General features: G+C 38.1%; 3 protein-coding genes across 13 annotated transcripts; 2 read left to right on the top strand and 1 right to left on the bottom strand.

Moving 5' to 3' along the window:
* Positions 1–2,095: 2,095 nt before the first annotated feature.
* Positions 2,096–12,230, top strand: cdk5rap3 (CDK5 regulatory subunit associated protein 3). 6 transcript variants are annotated; one of them, XR_014032133.1, is made up of 15 exons: positions 2,096–2,390; positions 2,716–2,764; positions 2,894–3,025; positions 3,152–3,252; positions 3,510–3,558; positions 3,658–3,836; positions 3,918–4,054; positions 5,878–6,022; positions 6,431–6,538; positions 6,625–6,706; positions 8,653–8,741; positions 9,202–9,407; positions 9,583–9,754; positions 10,056–10,190; positions 10,897–12,230. XR_014032133.1 is itself a non-coding variant. In XM_081393291.1 (14 exons), the coding sequence occupies exons 1-14, from the start codon at positions 2,385–2,387 to the stop codon at positions 10,119–10,121; spliced, it is 1,521 nt and encodes a 506-aa protein (XP_081249417.1). In that variant the 5' UTR covers positions 2,096–2,384; the 3' UTR covers positions 10,122–10,511. The 6 variants fall into 6 exon arrangements, 4 of the variants coding, with proteins under 4 accessions (XP_081249417.1, XP_081249415.1, XP_081249418.1 ...); XR_014032134.1 differs by having other exon boundaries at positions 2,308–2,423; positions 10,897–12,151; XM_081393291.1 differs by lacking the exon at positions 10,897–12,230 and having other exon boundaries at positions 10,056–10,511.
* Positions 11,165–16,355, bottom strand: LOC308707129 (BEN domain-containing protein 6). Of its 4 annotated transcripts, XM_081393293.1 has the most exons (7): positions 15,599–16,355; positions 15,379–15,474; positions 14,459–14,524; positions 14,240–14,345; positions 13,900–14,156; positions 12,908–13,094; positions 11,165–12,816 (listed from the first exon to the last, which is right to left on the bottom strand). In XM_081393293.1, the coding sequence occupies exons 1-7, from the start codon at positions 15,683–15,685 to the stop codon at positions 12,635–12,637; spliced, it is 981 nt and encodes a 326-aa protein (XP_081249419.1). In that variant the 5' UTR covers positions 15,686–16,355; the 3' UTR covers positions 11,165–12,634. The 4 variants fall into 4 exon arrangements, with proteins under 4 accessions (XP_081249419.1, XP_081249421.1, XP_081249420.1 ...); XM_081393295.1 differs by lacking the exon at positions 15,599–16,355 and having other exon boundaries at positions 15,093–15,474; XM_081393294.1 differs by lacking the exons at positions 15,379–15,474; positions 15,599–16,355 and adding an exon at positions 15,103–15,354.
* A 1,399-nt stretch (positions 16,356–17,754) lies between these two features.
* Positions 17,755–25,120, top strand: nfe2l1b (nfe2 like bZIP transcription factor 1b). Of its 3 annotated transcripts, XR_014032032.1 has the most exons (7): positions 17,770–17,943; positions 18,820–19,575; positions 20,191–20,418; positions 20,578–20,667; positions 20,751–20,909; positions 21,469–23,187; positions 23,278–25,120. XR_014032032.1 is itself a non-coding variant. In XM_081392043.1 (6 exons), the coding sequence occupies exons 2-6, from the start codon at positions 19,024–19,026 to the stop codon at positions 22,840–22,842; spliced, it is 2,403 nt and encodes an 800-aa protein (XP_081248169.1). In that variant the 5' UTR covers positions 17,761–17,943; positions 18,820–19,023; the 3' UTR covers positions 22,843–25,120. The 3 variants fall into 3 exon arrangements, 2 of the variants coding, with proteins under 2 accessions (XP_081248170.1, XP_081248169.1); XM_081392043.1 differs by having other exon boundaries at positions 17,761–17,943; positions 21,469–25,120; XM_081392044.1 differs by lacking the exon at positions 20,191–20,418 and having other exon boundaries at positions 17,755–17,943; positions 21,469–25,120.
* Positions 25,121–27,987: the final 2,867 nt, after the last annotated feature.

Here is a 27,987-nt window from a genome sequence, read left to right as displayed (position 1 = left end):
CATACTAATCCCAATAAGTGACAAAATAATGCAAACATTTTCCTATTTACATGTTGTGATCTGTATAGTCACAGCGTGTACAAATAACAAGGCTATATGAGACAGAGACCATTTTTAATCGTATAAATACTGGGAACTATATTCTCACTAGGCGTAGGAGCACAGCTACTTGGGCGGAGTGATTAGCGCAGCACACTAGACGCCCTGTGGTGAGGAGCAGAGAGTTCGCTCAGAGTTGGAGTAATAGAGTCAGCAATTACTAGATAGTAAATTTATAGTTTACAATCATGGGTGTTCGCTGTATCTTGTCTTACAGCTTCCAAAGTTTGTAACTCCTCGTCTGTGTATTCTGGCTCAAAACTATATGGTTCTGGATAAGTAGCTGTGCTCCTACGCCTAGTGAGAATATAGTTGTATTTTAAAATGCAAGATTAAAAATGGTCTCTGTCTCATATAGCCTTGTTATTTGTACACGCTGTGACTATACAGATCACAACATGTAAATAGGAAAATGTTTGCATTATTTTGTCACTTATTGGGATTAGTATGCTACCTTATCCATTTACATCCAGTCTTTGTGCTAAGCTAGGCTAGCGGTGGGTGCGTCAAATAACACTTACAGAATGCACAGAAATGAAAAAGGTATGTATGGACTTATCTAACTCTGGGGGATACTGTGAATAAGCTAAAGTCCCAAAAAGTCGGAGTGTTCCTTTAATGCTGTATGTAAAGATAAACAAATGTATCTCCAACAATGACCATTAAAAGTATAAATACACAACTTGTAGAGTCTAGCACTAAAACACCTTAACACATACTCCAACAGGTTCAGAATAGATGAGAGCCTCCTGAAGAGCCACGTGTAAACTGCTAGATTTAAGACACAAGTTACACTGTTAATGTAACCATATAAGTGATGTTGATCAATTTATTCATAAATCTGTGTATAATTATGGGAAGGTTCAATACGTTACAGCCCATCTTGAGTATCAATGCCCACCGAAAACAATAGAATTTGCTTTAAATAGGCAAAGTATAGCCTAATGATGTTGCCCTAATAATAAACAGCTTGCATTCATATGGTGCTTGTATACAAACAAAGATAACCAGCGCTCTGGAATATAATAATGCATGTATTTTAATAACAGCAAGAGGGTAAGGTAGAAATGTAGCCTAAGTGTTGAAACACTAAGAAATCATCAGCGTTTTTTACACCTCTGGTTAAGTGCATGCATCTTGGTGCTTAGACCTCAACAATCACAATCAATTAACACCACTTTTGCTAAAGCGCTGGGCTACATACATAAGGTGGTGTAAAAAATATCCACAAGTAAAATACCGTAACAGATACACATACTGTCTAACAAAAACAACAGCCTATGAACACAGACCAATAACTGAGGCGTCTGGGTACATCTCTCATCTTCTTGAGCCACTGCCACTGTCATTCAGAAAATGTAGCTCTAGTCGTGGAAATTCACAGAAAAAAAGAAAGAAAGAAATGAAAACTGCTGTCCTGGTCCATTATACAGCCAAAATGTTTTGAGTCAGACTGCAGATTCTCCACAGTATTTGTAACGGTTTTCAGCGATACATTTATAACATTTCTAATGTGTTTAGATTAGAAACAAATCTCTGAATAGCATTTACATGGACTTTAAACTCTAAGCATTAAAAATATGGCAGGCTATTTTTATTAGTCTTATTTTTGTTTCTGGATAAAACATATTAGCGTCGAAGTTGGCAATATATTCAAGATATAAATGATCAAATGTTTTTTTTTTATAATAAAAAAACTAATTTCAGAACAATTCTGCTGTCTGTCGTTTGGTCAAAGGATAAGTCATTTCAGGTTTACCTTCTGAAAAGTGAAATAAATTTGTTTTTTCTTTAATAATAATTAGTTCATATCAAAATTATCATTAAAAAAAACAGTTTATCCCAAACTATTTTAATAATATGACATTTTTTTATTGAAGGATATTTTCTGAAATGGAAATAATTATTTTACAAACATTTTAGAAATGAGTCTGAAGCCTTGTGAATGTGATATATAATAACGTTTAAATTATTAACCATTGAAACAGTGAATTTTGGAACATACATAACTGTAAAAGAAAAACTATGGTAACTTTGCTAATAGCTGTAGTGACTATTATTTTGGCGTTACAAGGAAGTGATTAACGGCTGCTCTATGCGTGTAGTTCATTGGTCTGTCAGCAGACGGTGCTTTTGACATAGTAGTATCGCGTGCGCTGATTGGTCAGCTGTGTATGTACGTGTCAGAGGAAATGTAAACTTGAGCTGCATCTCATCGGTTTGATGTACAAGCATGGAGTCGTTTTAGTTATTCTTTTAGCAAAATAACGACAATAACGGCTGCAATGGAGGTAAAAAAAGAAGAAGAAGAAGAACATTCTATGGTTAAAACTGAATCTCACTGTTTTTTCATGGTCTTGTACTTCTTGTGTAAAGAAAAGTCAACATGCTTGTAGACACTGGCAAGCTGTCAAAATCATTTTAAAGAATATTATTGCGCATCATTGCATAGTTATGTTCCTTTGTTAATATAAAGACTGCATTGTTTACTTGCTTTACACCTGTATTTTTCTTAGTTTTTCCAGTAAGATTATAACACCATAATAATGTGCAAAAAGTTGATGTGATTGTTATTACAATGTGTATAATTTACCTTTGTTATTAAAATCCATTTAGCAGAACATCCAGAATCTCCCTATTGACATCCAAACCACTAAACTCTTGGGTAAGGGATACATGCATTTATGCATATTTACACATTCTTATGCATATGGTTTGTAGTGATATTGCTTGTATAAATGCACATATTGCATAAAGATGTATTTAATATTTTGCCTTTGTCTCCATCATTCAGACTGGTTGGTGGATCGGAGGCACTGCACGCTGAAATGGCAAAGTGCAGTTATGACCATTAGAGAGAAAATAAATGCTGCCATTCAGGATATGCCAGAAAATGAGGAGATCAAACAACTGCTCTCCGGCTCATGTAAAACTTAATAATAATAATAATAATAATAATAATACAATCGTATTTCATGTTGTTTGTATGACTGTTATCTGCATTTTATTTCTTTTTAGGTATGTCCATACTCATTTATTGTTGCTTTTACAGATATTCACTATTTCCATTGCTTACAAATAATTGAAAAATTGAAAGGAACAGAAGCATCCACCAAAAATATTTTTGGCAGATATTCATCACAAAGGATGAAGGTGATGATGCATCTCTTAATATTGTATATAATAATAAAAACAATAATATATGCTGCACAGTGTTATTTTAGTTTTATAATAGTTTTATGAATATTTCGAATTAGCTTTAAGTTTTTAGCTTTAGAATTTAATTTTTTAGTAATTTTTTTTGTGCTTTTGTCATTTTATTCGTTTATGTTTTTTTCAGTTTTTTTCAGTTTTAGTTTTAATTTATTTCCAGTTAATATATATGTATTTATTTATTTAAACATAAACAGGACTGGCAAGAGATAGTGTCCATGTATGAAAAAGACAATGTCTATTTAGGTAAGATATCATCACAATTATTTGAGACAATTTTTTTTTTTAAGTTACACAAACATTGACATTATTGTGTGTGTGTGTGTGTGGTTTTTTTAACCCCAGCTGAAGTGGCCAGTATATTGATTCGTAGTGTAAGCTATGAAGGTCCTGCTCTAAGGAAGCAGGTGTCTAAAGCTCAGCAGCTTCAGCAGGAACTGAGCCGACGAGAACTGGAGTGTCAGAGTGGTGCCGCCGACATGAGGGAACGCTATTACGCTGCCTGTAAACAGTATGGGATAAGGGTGAGTCAACAATTCATTTTATTTTCAGTTATTCTAAATTCAAAAGTATTTACACGTACTATCATATGACATATTTCACAGGGGGAAAATGTGGCAAGGGAGATACAAGCACTGGTTAAAGATCTGCCTGTAGTTTTAGAAGAAACTGGCAAAAAAGCAGCCTGTCTGAAGGAAGCTATAGAGTTTTACTCCGTCTTCACAAACTTTGCCAGTGACTGGTGAGTGTAACTTCCTGTCATTTCTAATATTGCATAAGTAAAGGCCTGTTCACACCAAGGACAATAACTATAACGATATAGTTCTAAAAATCTTTCTAAATACTGTATAAAAGAATAGCAGAGTCCACACCACAAATATAACAATAAGTGCACAGAAAAGAATATCGTTGGAATCACTTTCAGAGTGATTTTTTCCAGCTGATGAACGATAAAAACATTGACAGCCAATCAGAATCCATCCTGCTTTAAAGAGCTCTAGCATTTAAAGTGGCAGACGACATAACCGCAGAATAAACAGAACTTTATCATGCGTTGTTGTGAACGCTAATATACTTATCTTAATATTTATTGTTCTTAAAGGGCACCTATTATGCAAAATTCACTTTTACATGGTGTTTGAACATAAATGTGTGTTGGCAGTGTGTGAGCAAAACCGCCCTAGAATGATAAAAATCCACCCAGTGGTTTTTTTACAATCTCAATAAATCATAAGCACTGTCTCAGAACACCCTGTTCTGAGATTGCTCTCACTGTGACGTAGAATTGCGCTAAGCCCCACCGACGTGATTTGATTGACACTGTGGTTACCCCACCCTCGGTGATCTGTACACCATCGCCATTGTTTCAACGACAGCCGGTAATGTCTCCTAAGAGGTGTAGGTGTTCTGTTGTGGGATGTAAGAATGGACATAGTAGTCTTCACTGACATCAGAGCCACTGAAAACGCAGCGGATGGATTTTATTTATGAAGAAAAGGCGCCACTTAAACTTCCTAAATATGTTTGCGCGAATCATTTTCTGACTGACTGTTTAGTGAACGAGGGTTAAAGTTAATCCTCAAGTGTGGATCGTTGCCTACTGTTCGCGATCCAACGTCACCTCCAGAAGAAGTAAATGTATTTTATGATTTTTGAGCAAATAGTCATTTCAATAGATGTCAGCCAGTTCAACAACAAATCTGCGCCTAAAGCTATTTATTGCCGTCGTCATAGGATGTCTCAACAAACAACGTCAGACAGTTTTATGTCACGTATTATTTTTTGCGGCAATTACAAATGTAAATAAATTAATACATGCTCTCTCTCCATAGACAGTATATAAACGTCTATCTCCCTGCAGCATGTTTTCTGGTTCTGTAGCCATCTTCTCACATTTGCCACATAAGCACCTGTACGACAAGTAATGTCAACATGACGCAACAGCACCCCTGGCATACATATAATTTCGTTTGTACTAAAAAAATAAAAAAATAATTCGTTTGTACTTAGCAAACGTTATCACAGTATTTGTGTGTATGTAGTTTCAAAAAATTGCGCGAACGTTATCACAATTTGTGTGTGTGTGTGTGTGTGTGTGTGTTGCACATCCATAATTGCAAAGGGGACGCGATTAAATCTTTGTAAGTACATAAATGTATCAAATAACCATTCCGAGACGTTTAGTCCATTCTCTTTCTTGTTTATTCTGTGCCGGACTCTCTTCATCATCTGGGTCCAGCAGGGCGGGGATATGCAGCTCATTTACATTTAAGGTGGTACACACCAAAACAGCTCTTTTTAAAACAGGCCCCAAAAATGACATATTCAAATGGTTATAATAAATTAACTGTGGGGTATTTTGTGCTAAAACTTCACAAATACATTCTGGGGACACCCAAGATCAATATTACATTTAGTAAAAAGGGGCATAATAGGTGCCCTTTAAAGCTGGTGAACTTTATATACCTGCATTCATGCTTTTGATTGATCTCCAACATAAACCTTATAATGTTGTAATTATTGGGATGTAAGTGTGAGCTTGTAATATTCGACTTCCTTTTTCAGGTCTGAGGTTGTATTGCCCATGCTGAGGTTTGTCCAGAACAAGGGGAACACTACTTTATATGAGTGGAAGACAGGAAATGTGCCCACAGTTGTAGAGAGACCTGTAATAGAGGAAGCCCCACCTGATGTTGTCACAGAGGAGACGGTAAGAGGAGACTAACATGACTCCAGGTTTGGGTTTTAAAGTCGGCATAGTATCTTCTTCCCTTTTGTGACTTGTGATTTTGTCCACTGTGAAATGATTGGATCATTGTATGGTTGTGGTTTGCTTTTGCTGTGATCTCATGTGAGTGACAGGTTGTTGAGAATAGAAGAGATGTTGTTGCAAGAGGGAGGGGAAGTTATTTTTATGAAAGATTACAAAGGCACATTCATTTTTCAGTAAATGATATGCACGGATAAATCATAAATACGGCAATATTCCATAAAAAAAAAAGAATTGCCTATTTAGATTTCATGGTGACTTTAAGTGTTTGTAGGACATCTGTAAATTAAAGCAAACAAGGGATCAATGTTTTAACTAGTATTTATCTGTAATTTTTGCTTTGTGCAGATTGACTGGGGTGACCTTGGCGGCGGTGCTGGTACTGAAGAGGTTAATTTTGGGATCTCTGTTGAGGATGGTGTGGACTGGGGTATTAGTCTTGAGTCTGGCACTGAGGTAAGTACTTAGTACAAATATTAAGATTATAACATTTTCAAACCCCTCATGATATGGAATTAACACATTCTACCAATCAACGTTAGGAAACAGTTGCGGGTGGTATCGACTGGGGAGAAGCTGAATCTGCTCCTGTGGAAATCGAAGTTGTGGATGTGGGCACAGACTGTAAGTGTGTTGGGATTGACTGTAGTGATGGGAAGTTCGGATCATTTTACTGACTCTCTTGTTCGATCTCGTTCATCAAAATGAACAAATCTTTTTTCGAGTTATTTCGTTCATTTAAGGGGCTTTAAATGTTATACTTTTAACAGGCAATTTCCCCGAACACATCCACCTACGCAATCTTGATCATATTCTGAATTAAGAAATCATTATAATGCAGTCATAAATAATTTACAGGGAACATAAATAATTACTTTACCCTTCATTTGTCACGTGACAGACGCAATGAACGACTGATCACTACTCGACTGAAATTAACTATTGATGTGTGTACATGAACATTGAGAATTTATGTTATACATTTTGGGGTCAGTAGGTTTTCTAAAAAAAGATTTTAATAATTTTAATTAGCAAAGATGTGGCTGTAAAGACATTTAGAATATTACAATTTCTTTTTAAAAATAAATATTGTTCTTTTGAACTTTCTATTAATCTAAGAATTGTAAAAAAAAATATATATATATTTTGCTGTACAACTGTTTTCAACATTGATAATAATAATGTTTTTTGAGAGCCAAATCAGCATATATGTTAGAATGATTTCCGAAGGATCATGTGACACTGAAGACTGGAGCAGTGCTGAAAATTGAGATTTGCCATCTCAGGAATGAATGACATTTTAAAATACGTTGAAATAGAAAAGTTGTTTTTGCTTACTGTATTTTTTTAACAAATAATTGCTTCCTTGGCAAACATGATACTTTTTTCAAAAACATTTGTATTTATTTAACTTATTTTTCATCCCAAAATGTTTGAATGGTAGTGTATGTTTAAATTAGAATAAATGAGTTTCAGTGCTTTATAAAAATAAAAAAAATCTCAAAGAGCTAATTATTTTAACGTAAAATCTAGAATTGGTTCTAAGCAGGCACATTAAAACATATTTATCCATTCTGTAAAAATCAATTGTGCAGAAGACAACACTCCAAGGACTGCAAATTTGATCTGAGCCTGGTTGTAGGTCTCAGTACTTTTACTTTTGCAGGTCACTTATTTTTAATTGTTTTTGTCTAGGTTTGTTTTATAATGTTGTACTTATGATATTAAAGGAGAACTCCGGTCAATTTTAACATTGAGCTAATTTTTTAGTAAATTTGGAGTGCTGTCAATACAGAGAACAACGACAAAAATCGGTGTTGCCTACACCGTGTTATCCTCTTTTTAAAATTTGCACCCTTTTGACTTCAATGGGGCAAGTTTTAAACCTGCTTTTAGCCTCTTAAAATCCTTCATGTGTCATTACAAGTGCACTGCCAATGTGAGTGATTCCTTCAGAGTGAACACGGTGAATCTGACTGCAGTAGATGTGAAAGATATGAATAAAAGTGATAATAATTCAGCCAGCGCACATACCTGTATTTATTTCCTGTTTTCGGTCGAAGTCCACAGTAGTCGATTGTCGAGTTCACACGCGTGATCAAAGGTAACTAACTAACTGCGCGAACTCGAAAACCGACTACTGTGGACTTCGACCGAAAACAGAAAATAAATACAGGTATGAGCGCTGGCTGAATTATTATCACTTTTATTCATATCTTTCACATCTACTGCAGTCAGATTCACCCGCGTTCACTCTGAAGGAATCACTCACATTAGCTGGGCACTTGTAATGACACATCAAGGATGTTAAGAGGCTAAAAGCAGGTTTATGTATTTTGCCCCATTGAAGTCAACAGGGTGCAAATTTTAAAAAGAGGATAACACGGTGTAGGCAACACCGATTTTTGTCGTTGTTCTCTGTACTGACAGCACTCCAAATTTACAAAAAAATGTGCTCAAGTTTAAAATTGACCAGAGTTCTCCTTTAAGTTTAAATTAAATATGTATCTGCCATGTAATAGCCGGTGATGCTGAAATTGCAAAAATCTCAAATACTACTACTTTTACAGGTCCTGATGGTGTTGCCAGAGGTGAAGATGCTCTTTCTCTTCTGGAAAACTCAGAGACACGTGTCCAGTTCATAAATGAGCTGATGGAGGTACAGTCAAGTCAAGTCAAGTATATTTGTATAGCGCTTTTCACAATACAGATTGTATCAAAGTAGCTTCACAGTATTAAATTAAAATAATACAACAAGGTTTGTTTCTAGTGGAATTTATTGATTGATAAAATTAAATTAAATATCCCCAAAATATCCCCAACTGAGCAAGCCAAAGGCAACAGTGGCAAGGAACCGAAAAACTCCATCAAGTGACCTAATGGTGTCCTAAAACTCCATCAGGTGACCTAATGGAGAAAAAAAAAACTTGGGAGAACCCAGGCTCAGTCAGGGGCCAGTTCTCTTTTGGCAATTATGAACTAGAGGCCGGATTGTAGTTTGAACTGTAAGATTAAAAATATTATATGAATGAAAGGTACAGCTGCTCATTCTTACAAGTATTAGACAGAATGTTTCATTTTAACCAAACTTTTTTTTGTTCTTTTTTTCTATGGGTTAGTTGGAAATGTTCCTGTGTCAGCGGCTCAGTGAGATGCACGAAGGAGGTGACTTAGTGGCCATGAGTCAGTTCCAGCTCGCTCCCTCATTAATCCAGGTCCAGACTCCTGAGCGTGTGCAGGCCATGCTGGCAGAGGTGCGTGACCTGCAGAATGGGCTCACCTCAGTACGAATGCAGCATCTCTTCATGATCCAAGCGTCGCCACGGTAATTATACCCTTTCAAACCTTTCTCATGCAGAAATGCACTTCATATCTTTCATCTCTCAGCCAATATTACCACTTCCCTTTAAAAAAATACTTAATGTTGTTCAAGAACACGATGAAGCTGAAATCTTGCAGTCAGATAATGATAAATCTGGTGTTGTGTGTGTTCATGTCAGCTACGTGGAGCGTGTTTCCGAGTTACTGCGGCAGAAACTCAAACAGGCTGATATCTTGGTGTTGAAGCGTGGCACGCTGGCTGAAAAGCGACAGGAGGCTTTGGAAGAACAGGCCAAGCTGGAGCCGCGCATTGATCTGCTGGCTGCGCGCACCAAGGAGCTCCAGAAACTGGTACAGTAACTTGTTATAATGATTTGTTTGTTAAGGTTTATTTATAATGCATTTGATGTATTACACAATGATTTTGCTACTTCCTCTTTTACTTTTACTTTATGTTTTTACCTCACATGTTCACACTCCTCCCTACTTTGTAAAAATGAGCCGATGCTTGACAAGTGTGTTGAATGTAAAGAGAAATGAGGTTAATAGAGCACAAAAGCTTCATGGTGCACATAAAATTTACTGAAAATGAATTCCTGAACTGTCTGAGAATACATAGAAAGCTTCCTCTTTGTCTGTCTCTCACACACAGATTGAAGCTGACATCTCAAAAAGATACAACAACCGTCCTGTCAACCTCATGGGAGTTCATGTGTGACCAAGAAGAGTATTTACATGCTGCACAGATGTATCATTTCATAAATAAAATGTCTCTCATTTAAATAAGGTGGGTAATTGTTTTGTGGCGGTTCCTTTTTATGGTTGAATAAAATTGTTGCAATCACAGCACCTTGAATATTCGAAGGCGGCTGTAAATAACTTGCGCTTGCACAGCTGGCCTCATTTGTTTGAAGTGCTGATTTCAGTAAATTAACTGTCTTAAGAAGCCAACATTTAAATATACAATTGCGAATCCTATTTTTTTGTAAAGAACAAGCACACGGCGCCTTCCGTGAATAGGGTACAGAATGGCATCAAATCTGTTAGTGTTTAAACAAAAATGTTTGTAAATGTACAATACAGTAATAAACATTTATTATGAAATATTAAATTGCTGAACTATTTTTTAAAAACAGGACAGGAATGCCAATTTACCGGTCACTTAAGCAAGGGTTACTTAAGTTTAAGTTAAGTTACTCACGTAAGAAAAAGAATGAATAGGCTATATTTGGGTCTTTTTCGAAACTTCCCCTAATGGGATTCTTCGGGACTTTTTTTCCCTTACTCAGGACATATTGGGGATACAAAATGCTTCTGTTGCAATTTGTTCAACCTTTTTTCATAAAATGACTGGACTACTATGCTTTGAGGTGGAATAGGCCAAAATCATTATTTTCTATTCATACTGTATGTTCAGCATATGTTCTATTCATGACATAAATTCTGGGAGAAACATTTTCCTCAAAAATATTAAGCAGCACAACTGTTTTCAGCATAAAAAGTCTGGAGCACCAAACCGCCATATTAGAATGATTTCTGAAGGATCATGTGAGTAATGGATGCTGGAATAAATCACATCAGCTTTGGTAAGCATAATAGACTTCTTTCAAAAACATTAAAAAAAATCTTACTGACCCCAAGCTTTTGAAAAGTAGTGTTCATAACCAAAAATGTTTTGAAAGAATTCCAGTTGCAAGTATTCTAACAGATATGAAATATTACAGCGTATGATTGTTATAGGAATTGCACCTCAAACTAAGTTGGTCACCCTTGATGCTTTATTACCATGTTGTCTCTGTTTTGTCCTGGGGCAGCTGGTTAAATCACATGGCAAAAACACATTATGCTCACAAGATTGATGATCTAATGGACATAATCTTTGCACACCCCTGCATCTAATGCAAGGAACAGTGAAGCATTACAGATCAATTTCAGACAAGTTTTAAAACACATTGGTATTGTAGACTTGGTGTCATTGATCATGGCGACATTCAACCAAGATAATATCCGTGGCTCATTCTCCCTTCAATGATTTGCAAAATGCACATGCAATCCATTCTTTTGTCTGTCTGCGCCTATCTCCTCCACTGTCTATGATGAAGCTATGATAAGTAGAGGGTGGCGCTCGGCCCGATCATTGCCTGTGCCATCAATCAGGCCAGACAGAACGCTGTTTACTGACACAGAAGCTTCAAAGAGCAGCCATTACAAAACACTTCGTTTTCCGCCCAGTCGACAAGAGCGGAATAACAAGACAAAGGTCCGTGCATTTTGCAAATATCCCACTAAAACATCATACTGATGATGAAATTAAGACTAAAATTGTCACTGGGTGACAGACCTAATCTCTTTTTTGGGGGGGTGGGGGGCCTAAAAGCTTTTTGCCTTTCATTTGTTTGTCAAAAAGCCCCCTCATCCCTGCAGCGGGCAGATGCTCTGAGGCGATGGCCAGGGTGAGACCCAGACTGCTGTGGCCCAGAAGACTGAGGTTGCCAAGACAACTGGCCCAGCACCCCTGCTGTTGTCACTCTGCCTGTGTCGCTCAGTCATTGATTCTCTCCATCTCACCAGCTCTCCACATGCAGCTTGTATTGTTCTCAATGGCCCTCATTGAGAAGGCATTGTACACGACAATACACCTACCAACTCTCCCACGTCCATTTCATAATGTCACACATTACTCACCAAAAACCATATTGAGCAAAACATCTTTAAATAAATAAAAGCTTATACGAATAAGCATACCTCACCCATTTGTGTTTTTGCTATTTAATAACAAAAAACTACATACATAAAGCGGCTGTCGTATAGACAATACAACATCATCAAATAAAAAATACAACGTAAATAATGGTCACACCCTATGACCCTGGAACATCCTGAAATCCTACATCTGTTAAATACAAAGTATTAAAAAAAACAGACGTTCACAGAGACACATCATTAATATCTAAACATCTCGATATCTAAGAGTCAACTGTGCTTGTAGCAGCCAGAGGCCTTTGTGAATGCAACATTTGGATTTATCTGGAATCGCTGATTTGCACTTTCACATCAGTAACGGCACAACCTTCGGCAGCCGAACGACTGCCACAAAAGATCATTGTGACTTTATTTGAAGACTATTGTCAATGCACATCAATTTCACTAGAGTCCAGGACTTTTAATCGTAAGTAACACAGAATAAGGCTAATTTAATGGAGAACACACCACTGATGATAACCGTATGTTTTAATTCTGGTCGATCATATCTAAGTGGGACATGGGGCTAAGTAGATTGAGACCTCTCGACTCATATTGGCTTGAGAGCGAAGGTTTCTTCCTCAAACTCTTGGCTTCGTTTTGCAGTTTCTGTCGGATGTAGCCCTTGATCTCTGCGTCGGTCTTAACAGGAAAGAAATACCGAACTGTTCCTGTATGGGAAATGTTTCAGGAAATTAGGTATAATACATTTGTGCAAGTGTAAATTTTAACACTCATCAAAATGACTGAAAAGCATCTCACTCAGGACTTCCTGGACCTCTTCGGTGGGCAGAGCAGGCTTGGGTTTGCCCTTTTTGTTGAACACAACTCCAGATATGGAGTGAGAAGCCAGGCATTCTCTCTCATAGAGTCCACGGAGCAGGTCGTTGGTCAGTTTTTGGGCAGTGGTGCCTGTGTTACACCTCTCCAAAAGGTCAGGAGTGATAAACTGAGAGGAAAAAAACCCAACTATATTTTCTGTTTAAAAACTGCTGCTATCCATGTCAACAATAAAATAAATGTTATATGTGTGTGTCACACGACTGACGCGGAGACCTGGAGGGCATCCGTATGCAGTAAACTTCAGCACAAGACTGTAACATTTTTTTTTTAAATCTTTCTCAAGCCAGAATATTTTGAAGAAAAACAGACACATTTTGGGCACTTTTGATCCATATACAGCACTTGCTGCAGTAAAACAGCGCAGACGTTCTAAAACACTTAATGGGAAAAACACTTAAAGTGGCTTGATGTATTAAAACAGTGATATTAAAAGAAAGATCAAATCAAATTCAGTATGCACCTTATTGATGATGCATGATACCATATACAGGCAAGCAGATGAGCCCAGAATTTTAATGCAAATGTGCAAAATGGTTAAGCGGTTTTTCCGTATAATGGTTTTCTATGAAAAAAGCTAAACAAGAAACTGTTGCATTTATATTCTGGGTTTGCCTGTGCATAGTATGCATCATCATTGCATTTGGTCTTTTAATCTAAAAGCATTAGGTCCATCAATGCATTTGGTCTATTAAATTTGGTCTTTTAATATCACTGTCTTACTACATTAGTACTTAACACAAACCTGGTAAAAAAAATAACTGGCAGTCAATGGAGGAAAGCATTGTTTTGCCCTCCAGGTAGGCATTCCTATAAAGGTGTGACGTCATCTCATACACACATAACTCAATCGGTTGTTTAGGGATAATGTTTATTTGTTGCACAGCACAATCTGACTAACTCATATAGCCTACCTCTGTGAAGAGTCCATCCTTCAGAGCATTCTGAGTGGTCTCATGAGGTTTCTGTGGTCCTTGGCCCAGATTCAGCCATTGTCCATTCACAACAGCTGGAGGAGAGCGCACATCTGGTATCACAGCATCCGCCTCGGCAGGTGATTGTGCCGTGCCTCGAGAAACCGGGGTCCCGAGAGAGGGCCTGTTGTTCCCGTTTGACCACACTTGGGTCTTCTCGATCAGCGTTTCCAGGTTTCTAGCTAGTTTTCCACATGCTGTAGTGCGCAAATTGAATGTTAAGATTTGATTCATTCAATTCAATACATCAAAATACCTAGCAAAAACAAACATTATTGACCTGTAAGGCACCTAAGTTGTTCCTTCATGTCCTCCATTTCCCTCTGCATGCACAAGACCATGGCAATGAGCTCCTTCTTCGAGTAGGACTGTAAATAATGAGCCTCCTGCCACCATAAAAGTACACAAGCTCAGGTCTAGAAGTAAATGTCTTGCAAGCAAACAAGCAAGTCAACAAGCAAATGTCTTGAATACTGAACACAAGTGACTCTCATCCTACCTCAGACTCAGAAGCAGGAGGACTGTCCGTGTAGAGGTCTGCGGAAGAACAATCCAGCTCATTAACCTGTCATGACAAGAAAGAGTCCTAATATTTTCTATTTACCCAGTCAGTTGTCATTGATAATTACACAACAGTTCATTTCAGTCCTCAAAACTGATTGCATTTGACAAGGAACAGGTTTTGAAAGTCAAAGCGTGGATGTTTCCTCTCATTTCATGACCATTTAGACTGAAGCTAGTCACAGCTGACTAGCTGAAAAGCACCCAAAACCCCACTGAAACCAACTATGGGAGACTAAAAGACCAGCAAAACAACTTGAGCCGATTTAAGACTTTGTCAGCAAAGTTAGCCATTATTGTATAAAAACATAAAACATAAAAAATTAAAGCTTCTGAATGTCCTTAAAATATTTAAATGAGAACACATATTGTGGCTTCCCAACAGTCACAATGCTGGTATTTTCCATAATTAGTACCAACGAAATAATTTGAAAAGAAGATGGTTTCAAACTTTGTAAAGTTTCACATTTCAAAACTTTTAACTGGCTGGCGAGTTTTTACTTGGAAAGGGAGCACTGGGCTTTAGTTGTGCATAGCGTCTGGTGAGCTTTCGATCAAATGGTGTATTGTACCATGCTTTACCCCATTGTTCTTCATTAGCGGACAGGCATGGCCGCCTGCCCTGCCTCACACCACTCCTGCAGGATAGGAAAGCGTTCAATCTATCGCTTTACGGTGCGAAAAGTGCAGCAGTAAACCAACAACAGTCAATTATGGGTTAGATTGCGTAAAATGCTTATAACAGCCGACGTGGAACAACTGAGAGAATCATAAGCGAAATATTTCGCTGTCCGCCTCCTCCGTCGAAATGCATCAAAAACAACGATTAAACACAAATAATGACGAAAAAGCCCAAACCTTCATGTCTAACTTCTGAAGCCCGGCGTCGGATGAGCTATTTTCTTCTGCTTTTTCTTTGGAGGGATACATTTTTCTTCGTTTCTGTGAACCGTTCTGTTGGACAGTCGGGTTGACATAATACGAATTATTCTTTTGGGATCAAACATATGCCATTAACAGTTGCAAACAAATAATGAGACATTAAACACTTAAAACACGTTCCCGTCGATCATCTTACACTGAAGCAGTCCGGTTTTTGTTCCTCTTCCTCATCCTCTTCATTTTCGTAATCAAGAATTCGCTGCGCTTTTGTTTTCCTTCTCATTTCTCTCCCATTATTTTATTTGCGAGCGAGAAAAAGAGGCTCCACTCTGCCTAATGCAGTTACGCTGTATCAGACTAAAACAACACTATCGCTCTTCCTGAGCTGCAGATCTACTACAGATGCCGACAACTATGTTCCTAGCGATTGTTCTACTTCAGCTCAAATACTTGTGTCAATCCATGGAAGGACAGCACTTTCCCGAGAAATGACAGGGAACACATTTGAGGCTAACGCACCGTAGCGTAACGTGGCACGAGCTCGAGTCCCGTCTAAATTCAATCTCCTCACAACAACAGGAAATCCTTTGCATTTTTTTTTTTTTTACCATGGTAACCTTAGTTTCTGCCAAAATACCATAGTGACTGCAGTAAAATTGTAATAAATCAATATAGATTCTCTTTCAAACAGTTCAAGAAGCTTTTAGAATATTTTTTTTTATTGATGACACTGGTGCCAAATTCTAAATTGTAGTAACAGTAAATGCAGTAATTAGCTTATGTTATGTCTGCGGAAACTATGGCAACCATAGTAAATATTTATAAGGGGTGCTCTAACGCATGTTTCCCCTCGATACGTAAAATATTGTATACGCGCTTATAAACAAAAGGAAAGGTATCTCCACCACCGACGATCTTTTACACGTTTACAGAGTAATTAGCTTGACAATTGAGAAAGTTAGATTCGTCGTGCAGTTTAAGAGGGGTTTCCCGAGGCGTCAACAAAATAATTAGTTTTCCCACATCCTGTAACCTTGAAATTCCTTTACAAAAGCCTTTATGCTGTATTTTAAAGTATTAATGCTTTAGTTTAGAGTATCCCATGTTCAATTAGAGCTTTCTGTATTTTGTAATTATTGCAACCTTCATTCACATGTCTTAAAATGAGTTTTCAAAGTCTCAGAGAGTCTTAAACCTGAAATAAATGCGCATAGATTAATTTGATAAGGTGATGGAAGAAACAGTAACACTATTTAGATCAATGCAGTCTCACAGATTAACTTCCAAGTATCAATAGTGTTTCCTAGAACAAAGACATTCTTTGAAATATTGACTGTCTGATCCAGTGGTGTCCAAATGAGAGCTTGTCTTACAGTCTCCAAATGACATTTCCATTTCCAAGATATTTTTCTTTAGTAATCAATTGTAATGCTTTCCGCTTTTTCTTCTGCAACTCCTGACTAGTTCTGTTTTTGTTATAAGGCAATCAACTACTTCAAAATGTAAGCATTCAGTGTCCCATTTCAAGAAACCACAGTGTAAAGTGAAAAGCTTTTAAGAAAAACAAGATTTTTTTTATCTCAGAGAGAGAGAGAGAGAGAAAGAGAGAGAGAGATGCCATTCAATTATCTTTCCCACTAGCTTTCAAGGCTGACTGACGCAACTTGACACATAGTAGCATTTTCTATTTAGATATCTATTGAAGAACAAAATAGCTGTATTTTAAAATTCTTCAAGCAAAAAAGAGAATGTTACGATATGGAGGAAGTTATTCGGTCTGACCTATGGCCTGTCAAACAAATTCAGGCCTGTCAAGCACGTTCAATGAGCGCCATCCAGTGGCTAAAAGTAAATACATTTTTTATAGTAAATTATTTTGAGTCAAGTTGTGTGTTTTCATTTAATACAGTTTATTGATTACAATGTAATTTTTTGTATAAGTTACTTTTTATATGGTTTCTGATTTGTGTGCTTCATAATAGTTTTAATGTTGAAATGCCTATAATAGGAAATTTATATAATGGCATTATAATAATTATTATTGTGGCATTCACATTTGCAGTGTTTTAGTGATTGTCAATCTTTTTGTGGTTTTGGGTAGGGTACCACTTTAGAATATTGAAAATATTACAAAAAAAGCTGATCAAAAATTGGAAGAAAAACAAAGGCAGCGTAAATAATATAAGTTAAATCACCGGCAACAAATTTTAAATTATGTAACATAATTAAAAAAATATATATTTTTATTTATTATAGGTTTGTATACAACTGGGAATTTTGATAAATGGTCTCATCCCGTATGTGCACTAGAATATTCTACGCGTGCGCAGTGGCAGCATGTTTCAGCGCCTCAGTTTCAGCCAAGTTGTCGGCAAGAGGAAATTCTGCAAGTCATGGTGGGCCATTCAAAGCGAGAGGGGAGTGACAACCATAGAGATATCTGAGGGAATAAGTTCGTAGTTAGTTAGAAGTGTTTAATGACAGTGGGCTGTGTATGCACGTGGAGACATTTTGAGTCATTTGTCAGTAAACTCTTCTTGAGTAAGTATGAAAAAGGACTATTTTGATGCTATGCTAGCGGGCTAAGTTAGCTATAGCTTTCGAAATTGCGAATGTGGGAGTGTGTGTCAGTGTGGCTGCTGCAAATGCACAAGACAGCTTTGCTTGAAGCGAAGGAACTATTTTTAGCGGTTAAGTTTAACCATTAGACAGAACTGGGTATTTAATAAAAGTTGTTATTAGTAATTCTATGTCCCTGTAGAACCCCGCCAAGGCCCGCCTCCTTATTGGCTGTTGCTTGGAGAGAAAATGAGTGACAGGCATCTTAGCCAATCAGAGGCTGTTGCGCCACTTGTTGCTAACGGGCTGCTGGGCTCTGATAGCGGAAGTGTAAGAGGTCAATACTTCACAGTGCTTGGACAACTACAGTATTTTTAGATGAGGATTTAGAATGGTTAGATGAAAGTAGGCAGTGAATAACATTTGGCCGAAGCTCAGATTGGTGACGATCATGCGCGATCTCTTTACGTAGTTGTTATTTGAGGGTTACAGGGATGGATGGATTGCTGTAAATGTGGGTGTGATTTTGAGGTGGGTGTATTTGGTGGGAGGTCATTAAGGCATTTATGTTTTATAGTAAGTTTCATTGCAAGGCAGTTAACTGTCACTGTCAAAATTGTATTTAGGTTGTGTTTCTAGCAGTTCGTTGTGATATTTGATGAGCTTTTGTCAATCCTGATGTGTTAACATTAGAGTAAAAGTTGATTTGGATATCATGCTAGGATATGATGCAAGCATTTCATTGTGATCTTAAATGTTCTTTTAACTTTGATTAAGCTGTAAATACAATATTGAAAAGCATAATTTGCTAATATTTTTTTATTATTTTGGTTAATTGTTCCTTCTCTTTCTATGCAGGCTGGTCAAACTTCCGAAGGTGTATGCTTATAGATATATAAGCTGGATATCATTTGGGCAAAAAAGCGTTCATCGAGGACCAAAAAAAGAGGATTTTCTATCATATACAAGGCTGACCATAACCTAATTTGTTTGTGTGTAATTTTTTGTTTTTGCTTTTTAGTTTCTTTTTGAGTTTTTTCTTTTTTGTTCCTTTGGAAAGAAATGCTTTACTTGAAAAAGTACTTCACAGAGGGTCTTATTCAGTTCACTATCCTCCTGAGTCTAATTGGGGTACGGGTGGACTTGGACTCTTATTTTAACAATCAGCTCCCCCCACTCCGTGAGATCATCCTGGGTCCCAGCTCGGCCTACACCCAGACGCAGTTCCACAATCTCCGTAACACCCTGGACGGCTATGGCATCCATCCTAAAAGTGTGGACCTGGACCATTTTTTTGCTACTCGTCGGCTGCTGAACCAGGTGCGCTCCCTGGACCATCTGCGTGTGCCCAGCACCGAGCTGAGTGCCTGGCTGGTGCATCGTGATCCTGAGACTGTGGTTTCGGCAACCAGTCAGTCAGGCCCCAGCATTGCCCTGGACAATGGGGGCAGCCTGGAGGACGTGAACAACTCCGAAGCCTCGGCCATGAGAGGGGCTGGCAGTGCTTCTGAGACCACTTACAGCCTCAGCGGAGAGGACAGCCTGGGAGCCGTGGCCCCTGAGGACAGTCAGGAGCAAGGGGAGAGAGAGAGCAGTGACGACCTCTCTAAAGAGGTACAGTAGCTGTGTTTTTAGCTTAGCAGACTGTAATTAGATTGACGTCAGTTTGTATTTGATTTCCTCAAAAAGAGAGCAGTGTTATGCTTTTATCTCTAGCTATTAGATTAAGTGTATTGTATAGTGGGTGGTATTAAAAGTGTTATATGTGAGCTAGTAGTATTCTTACTCTACATTATGAGCCTTACAATAGTGGCTGGACAGGGTGTGGTCTCATCGATAGAGCTTTCTATCTCTTAAAACTGTTTGTGTATGTTTCTAAGCTATTAGTAATGTTAACACTACTTTTCTAGTGCTTTGACATGTTGAACAAACAGTGCACTGAATTAAAAATAGAGATTAGTAGTAGTGATTTCAGTAGACTCACCCTTTAAATAGAGGTCATCTACTCTTGTGGTTGTCAGGATCTTACAGGATATGTAGCATTTAATTTTTTTGAGAGAGAAGTGGTTCCTTTGTTATATTTTTATGAATATATGCTTGGAACAGTTAGACAAAATTAGAGCTCAGCTGATGTAATTGCATCATGTCCCTCATTAAATGTAATTATTTGATGATGTTCTGTAATCTTAGCCCTTTAATGACCCTCCCCTTTAATAAATATATTTCTAGGACATTGACCTCATAGACATCCTTTGGAGGCAGGATATTGACCTTGGTGCTGGCCGAGAAGTATTTAACTATAGCAATCGGCAGAAGGAGAGTGAGGCTGATAAACCTAATGAAGAGAACGAGGAGGCAGGTGGAAGAGAGGAAAGCTGGAGAAATGGACTTAATCTCCAAGCAGTGCAGAGCCAAGCTCATGTTGATGGAGAGACAGGAGAGAGCATACCTGAAGAGGTATGTGCTGTAATATGCTAGGATTAGGTTTAGGATAGGATAAGGTTTTGGTTATTAATGCTTGTAGATTATTCAAAAAGGCTGGTAGCTCAGTTGTAGATGCAAGTGAATGCTTTTCAACCTTGTAATTACATAGATTTTTCTTGTCGTATTTCCTAGCTTACCAGTCTCGGTGCTCAGACTTCATTATCCCTGCAGGAATGTCTGAGGCTTCTGGAGGCCACCTTTCCATTTGGAGAAGAGCCAGAGGTAGTGAAAATTCATATTAATGTGCATATTAAAACATGACTTCTTGTTGATTGTCATTTTATGTTGTATTCTACCATTTTTAGTTCCAGGCCACAGGATCCACCTCCCAGCTTAGACCCTCAACTGAGGAAACTCCTTCAACGTCACAAGGGATCACCCTACAAAGCCCTCTGCCACAGTCTGATACACCACTAGACCTGGAGCAGCAGTGGCAGGACATAATGTCAATTATGGAACTGCAGGTTTGTACATTTATTACATTCAAGTCGATAGAGGAAATATGAAGTCTTAATTTATGTGTCAGGGACAATGATTATAATGAGTTTCGATGGTAAAGTAAAAAAAAAAATCAATATAATGACTTGTGTGGTGTATCCATTGAGTAAAAAGTAAAAACGTTTTCTTTGTCTTGAATATGTGAAAGCATCTTAATCATTATTTTAAAAATGTCCATGAGGATCTGTAGGGTGCTATTATGATGTGATACTTCTAAGATAAGTCTTACTACATGACTGATTTGGCAGACAAATTAGGTTTTTAAATATTAATAAGCAGTGAAAGTGTAAATATATTTTTTTCCTAAGAATTAATAATAAAATATATTTTTTTACATATTTTTTTCTCATTCTATGATAAGAATTAATAATAAAATATGATGCCAAACCACGTAATAAAATTGTCTTTTCAGGTATTCAATTTTTTAATCAGGCATTTTAGTGTACTCTTTAGTAAATTAACAGATAGTACAACAACAACAATAATAATAGAACCCTATCTAACATTTATTACCTCTTTTTTTAGGACATGGAGGTAAACAATACTGCAGTAAACGTCAGCATGAATAATGACCCCAATAACAACAATGCCAGCACCACAGAATCAGTCACAATAGGAAGTTTTGAACTCCCACGGTCCACTCTCATTAACCAGGATGTTAGTCTCCACCAGGCTTCGCTGCCCAGCTGCAGCCAGGACTTTCCCACACTCTTCAACCCTGAGTTGGATTCCACTGGTGGACAGCGGCCTACCTTAGTCAGGGTCTCTTCCAGCAACTCCTCCAACATCAATTCAACATTTGGAGCTACTAACTTGACCGGACTCTTTCTTCCACCAGCTCTAAATAGTACAACCAACCTAACCACCACTCCGGTACTGCCAGATCCGTTTTCCAGCCTGCTGGAGGAGTCTATGCTGGATGAAATTAGCCTGCTAGACCTTGCGATGGAAGAGGGCTTCAGCCAAGCCCAGGCTTCTCAGCTCGAGGATGAGCTCGATTCAGACTCGGGTCTTTCACTGGACTCCAGCCACAGCCCGGCCTCTCCTAGCAACTCGGAGACATCCTGCTCGTCAGCCGCGTCATCTTCATCCACCTCTGCTACATTCTCAGAGGAAGGAGCTGTGGGCTACAGCACCGATTCGGAGGCAGCTGCAGCAGAAACAGAGGAAGGAGCCGTCGGAGGCTACCAACCGGAGTATAGCAAGCTATGCCGCATGAGCTACCAAGATCCATCTAAGTTCCATGGCATACCGCAGTTGGAAAGTGTCAATCACAACCACACCTACAATCTACCACTGGCATCATCCTACTCTGAGCGCTCTCAGCTCTCGGCATCCTGCAGCAAGAAAGGCAGAGACAAGCAAATGCAGCAGACAAAGCTCCAGCCACCACAAGACTATGCTGACAGGCAGTCGAGCCGTGATGAACGTAGGGCAAGGGCCATGGACATCCCATTCTCCAATGAAAAGATCATCAACCTCCCCGTTGAGGAGTTCAACGAGCTTCTGGCCAAGCACCATCTCAATGAGGACCAGCTCGCTCTCATTCGCGACATCCGCCGTCGCGGAAAGAACAAAATGGCAGCGCAGAACTGCCGCAAACGCAAGCTAGACACCATCCTTAACCTCGAGCAGGGTGTGCAAGACCTGCAACGCGAAAAGGCTCAGCTGCTGAAGGAGAAGATGGAGTACGATAAGTGCATCAGACAGACGAAGCAGAAGGTTCAGAGCCTATCTCGGGAACTGTTTGCACAGCTGCGGGACGAGGAAGGCAGGCCCTACTCAGCCAGCGAGTACTGTCTGCAGTACGGCCCAGACGGCGTTCTCCTTATGCCTCGTAACATGACCACAGAACAAAGCAACAAGCCTGACAAGAAGCAGAAGGACAAAAAGAAGTGAGGAGCTCGAACTGCTGCCCTTTTATTTTTCGCAAAGGCACTACCATACAAAGTATTTCGGAAGGCAAAGGAAGCCTTTTTCTTTGAAACTATTGTAGGGAGGTGAAGAAAATTGCATCATTGATTACTCTTCCTGCATTGGGTTTTCTTTGTTCCTTTTCGGTTCAGAAGTTTTCTCTTGAAAGCGGCATTGAAGCAGACATGCTTTTTGTGGTACTGATTTCTCATTGATTTACTGAAAGATATGAGCGAAGGGAGACTTTCAGATGCCAACTGAAGGAACTGTCAAGGAACGTGAGGTCATGGAGGACACCGACAAGATGTTCTTAATTGAAAGAACTATTCGGTAATGCTCCCAAAAATGTAGTCGATGACAAAAATACACCATATTAAGATGATGTTGACTGTAAGGATGCAAAAATTGTTACATTTTCAGCATTAGCCCATGCTGTATTTGTGTGTACCCTGGGATTTCATTGGTCATGGTGGGTGAGGAAGAACCCCTTGATGCTGCGAGATGGTTGAAAAAGAGTCTACTGAATGCTAGAAGTGAAGCCAAAAGAAACTCCAGGTATGCCAATACTAACCAAAGGTTGTGTTGCGCAGTTCTCTTGTCCTCATAATGAATCATACAGGTCGCCCCGTGGATCTAAATTCCCGTTTTCACTTGGAAAAAGAACAAAATAAGTCTGTTTGTCTTGATGGACAACAAAGTCACCTGAAATGTATCTGGAGGGTGAATGCCATTTGCCAAGGAACTTGGACAGCGAAACAAATAGTGCTAAAGAGTGAGTATGAATTTAGCTTTGGCTTAAGGAAAAGCATTGGAGGTACAGATAGAGGATGGATACACACTGCATTACTAATAAATCCGCTTCTGTACCCTTTTCAGCACTGTAAATCAACACTGTAGTTTGCCTATAAGCTTTTCCTCTTCTGCTGGGGAAAGGGTCTCTCAGGCCCTCCTATCAGCTTTTAATGTTACTCTCTCCCATGTGCATAAACTTTTTAATAAGCCATCAGACATGGACATCAGTGCAGTTTGAATCATGTGATTAGGTCTGGTGTGTCTTGGTATACAGGATTGATTGAAGCAAACTGATTCATTTGCTTTTAAAGGTCATCTTTAGCCTTTGTTGCTGGTCAAAATGCTCTGTTGCTATTGCAACTTATGCCAGTGACTTTTTTTCTGTTGTAGTGGAGGAACATAACAAGGTGCTTTTGTTTCAGTTGTACTGTCACCTAAAAAAGGAACAGAATGCGCACCAAAATACACAAACAGTAGCAGGCACAGCACAGGTCATTCTTACGTTTAAACTACAAATTCTAATTAGCTGGGTCAGCATCTTAGCTTTGATGTGATGTGAACCTGAATTTGTTTTTTTTTGTTTTTTATACCAAATACACTACTTCTAGTAAGAGTAATTGAGTGAAGAAGCCATGAATGATCTCCTGGCAACAAAAAAAGAGGTTAAGCTTGTGCCAATAACCAACTGGATCGTGCTTTACTTCAGCCTGAGGACACAGCTGACCTTATACGACACTGACATATCAATGAATGGGTAGGAAAAAAAAACAGCAATGCTGATGTGAATGTCTAATTTACATAATGTTCATCTTCATCCTTTTCTGTCAGTCTGTCGTTTCCATCTACACTGTTCATAAAGCACCATGAGACACGGTCAGTGTCCGTTTTGGCGCGACATGAATAAATATGCAAGAAAAAGTCATTTTATTTTGTCTCAGAAATTGAAAAGAGACAATCTTTATGTTAACGGTTACAAATACTTAGCATAGTTCAGGTAGAGATAATGAAAAAAGATGAGTGATTCGTTCAATTACATCAGTGTGTTCTCAGACCTACCCTTGTTGACCCCAAACTCATTTTGGATGTCTCTCTCTTCGGACACACCCAATTCAGAGTCTTGCACTATCGACTAATGAGCTGGTTGAATTGGGTGTGTTAGATGAGAGAGACATCCAAAATGTGCAGTGGTGGGGGTCCCGAGGACAGGTTTGAGAAGCACTGACTTGAGAATCCCTGTTACAATGTCATAACTACTTGCCATTAAGCACTGTTGTTTTTGTTCGTCTTGTTGGTTTTGTAAATATTTTTGTGTTCTGTATGTCTCGTCCCAATTGCTTGGTTCAGCCAGGCCTTTTTGCACCTTCTTTGAATTTGCCTGTTGAGTATTCCTATATGATTTATGTTGAGATGAGATTTGCTGGCAATCTGGAATTGTTCTTTTATTAATTATAATAAACCTTTGTTTCATTTCCTTGGTTTTCCTATTTGAAAAAGGCAGAGGATTTGTGATTCTAAAAAATAAAATGGTTAGATTTGGTAATACTGCAAAAACTCTCATGATAGCTATATAAATATGAGTCGTTTTGTCTTCTTTGCTGGTGAAGCTCAATTTTACCTTATATAGCTTCTAAGGTCAATTTAAATTTTTGAATTACAATATTTACAGCATTCCATAATTTTGGTTCGTAATTAAAAATAAGTACACCATGGTCTGTCTGAATACTCTATTCTGATAGGCACGGGTAGTTCCTAGAGCCGCAGAAAAACTAGTTCCAAGTCAATTTAATCACTGTTCTATATTAATGCGCTGCTTTCATTGAAGCACACACACACACACACACACACACACACACACACACACACACACACACACACACACACACACACACACACTCTCTCCAGAGATTGGAGATGGCGCTGCACACACAGAAACAAGAGCACAGAAGCTTCTTGTCAATGCTGCCCCGTGACTTTTATTAATAAATTAACTTCGCTACTCAGTCGGTACATAATATTACTCAGTAACATTGCTGTTTTTGAAGTAATTAAACTCACAGCTTCGTTGCTAGTAGAGAGAGCTTCACAGACAGGTAATTCACACGCGCATCTCTCTCTCTCTCTCTCTCTCTCTCTCTCTCTCTCTCTCTCTCTCTCTCTCTCTCTCTCTCTCTCTCTCTCTCTCTCTCTCTCTCTCTCTCTCTCTCTCTCTCTCTCTCTCTCTCTCTCTCTCTCTCTCTCTCTCTCTCTCTCTCTCTTCACAGACTGATGATGCGTTTTAACGTTCATCAGCATCGTAAATCCTGCAATGTTTTTATAATTTATTTTTTGTATGTACACTTATAACAGTTTACTTTGTATTATATTATCTTTGCATCAAATTAAAAAACGAAAACACCTAGTTAACGCTGCTGTGAGGGTGTTTCTAATATAGTCGCTGTGGGAGTGACTGTAAAATTGACATCTTTCTCTCTTCTGACTGCCATTATCAATCTCAATTATTTTATTTTATTTTATTTTTAGAGCAAATGGAAACACAAAGCATTGGCCATTACATGAACAATGAAGAAAATTATGATTTCTATATAAACAAGAAAATGATTGACAATGTAAAAAAAAAAAAAAAAAAACAACCTGTACATACATTCAGACGTAAGATGTAAGAATATTTCTGACTTTAGTTTTATCCTGTTGTGATCAAAATAGGTCTGAATTTTCTGGATTTGGTAATGTCATAAAATTTGGTGCTATTTGTTGAAATTTTGTGAAAGGAACACTCCACCGTTTTTTGAAATAGGGCTTATTCACTTTCTTTCCTACATTTAGATAGGTGGGCAAATGCATTTTTGTCTCAGTGCATGCATTGTTTTAGTTTGACAGGGTCGGCGCTAGCTTAGCTTAGCATAATGAATGGAATCCTTTGTTGCCAGTTGCTGTCCTGAGTAAAAGTGATATAGAAAATAAAAAAAACACAGCTAATTACTTCTTGTGGCCTGCGTACTCACAACAAGTACAAATAGTGATGCAGATTAACACTAGGCGATTTCCTAGGCAGATATTGACTTATATATTAAGGACTATATTAGGGGGAAGCACAGGCGAAGCACTGCTACTTGGGCGTGATATCTCTGCGCCCAAGTAGCAGTGCTTCGCCTGTGCTTCCCCCTAATATAGTCCCAAGTCAATATCTGCATAGGAAATCGCCTAGTGTTAATCTTGCTAGCTGGCAACAAAGGATTCCATTCATTATGCTAAGCTAAGCTAGCGCCGACCCTGTCAAACTAAAACAATGCATGCACTGAGACAAAAATGCATTTGCCCACCTATCTAAATGTAGGAAAGAAGGTGAATAAGCCCTGTTTCAAAAAACGGTGGAGTGTTCCTTGAAGTATCAGATCGAATGTTGTGATAGTGATAACAGTGCAGCAGGAAGTGTTCTTCTTAACCGTCCCTATCTTTCCCCCTCTCTCGAAATGGTAATTCGTTCAAATAAATGTTATAATTCAATCATATACATTTAACGCACTACTTTATCTCTGTGTCTGATTATAATACTAGATCTAACGAGTGGTAGCTGACAAAAACAACCGCCATTTTAACCCTTAGCGCTGCAAACATCATTGACAGCTTTAATTTGTCAATGCTGGCAAATGTCCATGGTATAAACGGGATAATTCACGGCTAGCTTGTGTATTAAATTACTTTAATGCAAGACGTGAAGGCAAAGAACCGCCTGACGCAAATGCCTCCGTGGATTATCACTTAATGCTAATTTGAAATATTATACACTATACCTTTCAAAAAAATTGTGGTCTGTAAGAATTTGTTTTTGAAAGAAGTCACTTGACAATTTATTTAATAAATAAAAAAATACAATATAGTAATATTATGAAATATTAGAAATTAATAAATTATAAAATGTAATGGCAAAGCTGAATTTTCAGCAGCCATTACTTCAGTCTTCAGTGTCACATGATCCTTCACATCATTAATGCTGATTTGGTGCTCAAGAAATTTCAAAGTTGAAAACGGTTGTGCTGTTTTTTTGGAATAAAACAATGAATTGAACATTAAGAAATCGAGAAAATTCTTTACTGTCACTTTTTACCGATGTAATGTATCCTTGCTGAATAAAAGCATTAAGTTCTATTGAAAGAAATATGACTGACCACAAACTTTTAAATGCTAGTGTAAATAAGGCTCATGAGTTAATACAATTCTAATAATTAAATAATAAAAGTGCATAAAGTAAATCATTTAAAAATAAATAAAACACTAACAAAGATTAAATATTTGAATTCTTTACCTGCACATCATGTGACCATTAACTGGCATCAGAGG

This window comes from Scardinius erythrophthalmus, assembly GCF_964197995.2.
Source record: "Scardinius erythrophthalmus genome assembly, chromosome: 18".
In the NCBI taxonomy this organism is placed as follows: Eukaryota; Metazoa; Chordata; class Actinopteri; order Cypriniformes; family Leuciscidae; genus Scardinius; species Scardinius erythrophthalmus.
This window is presented reverse-complemented; position numbering and strand designations above follow the sequence as displayed.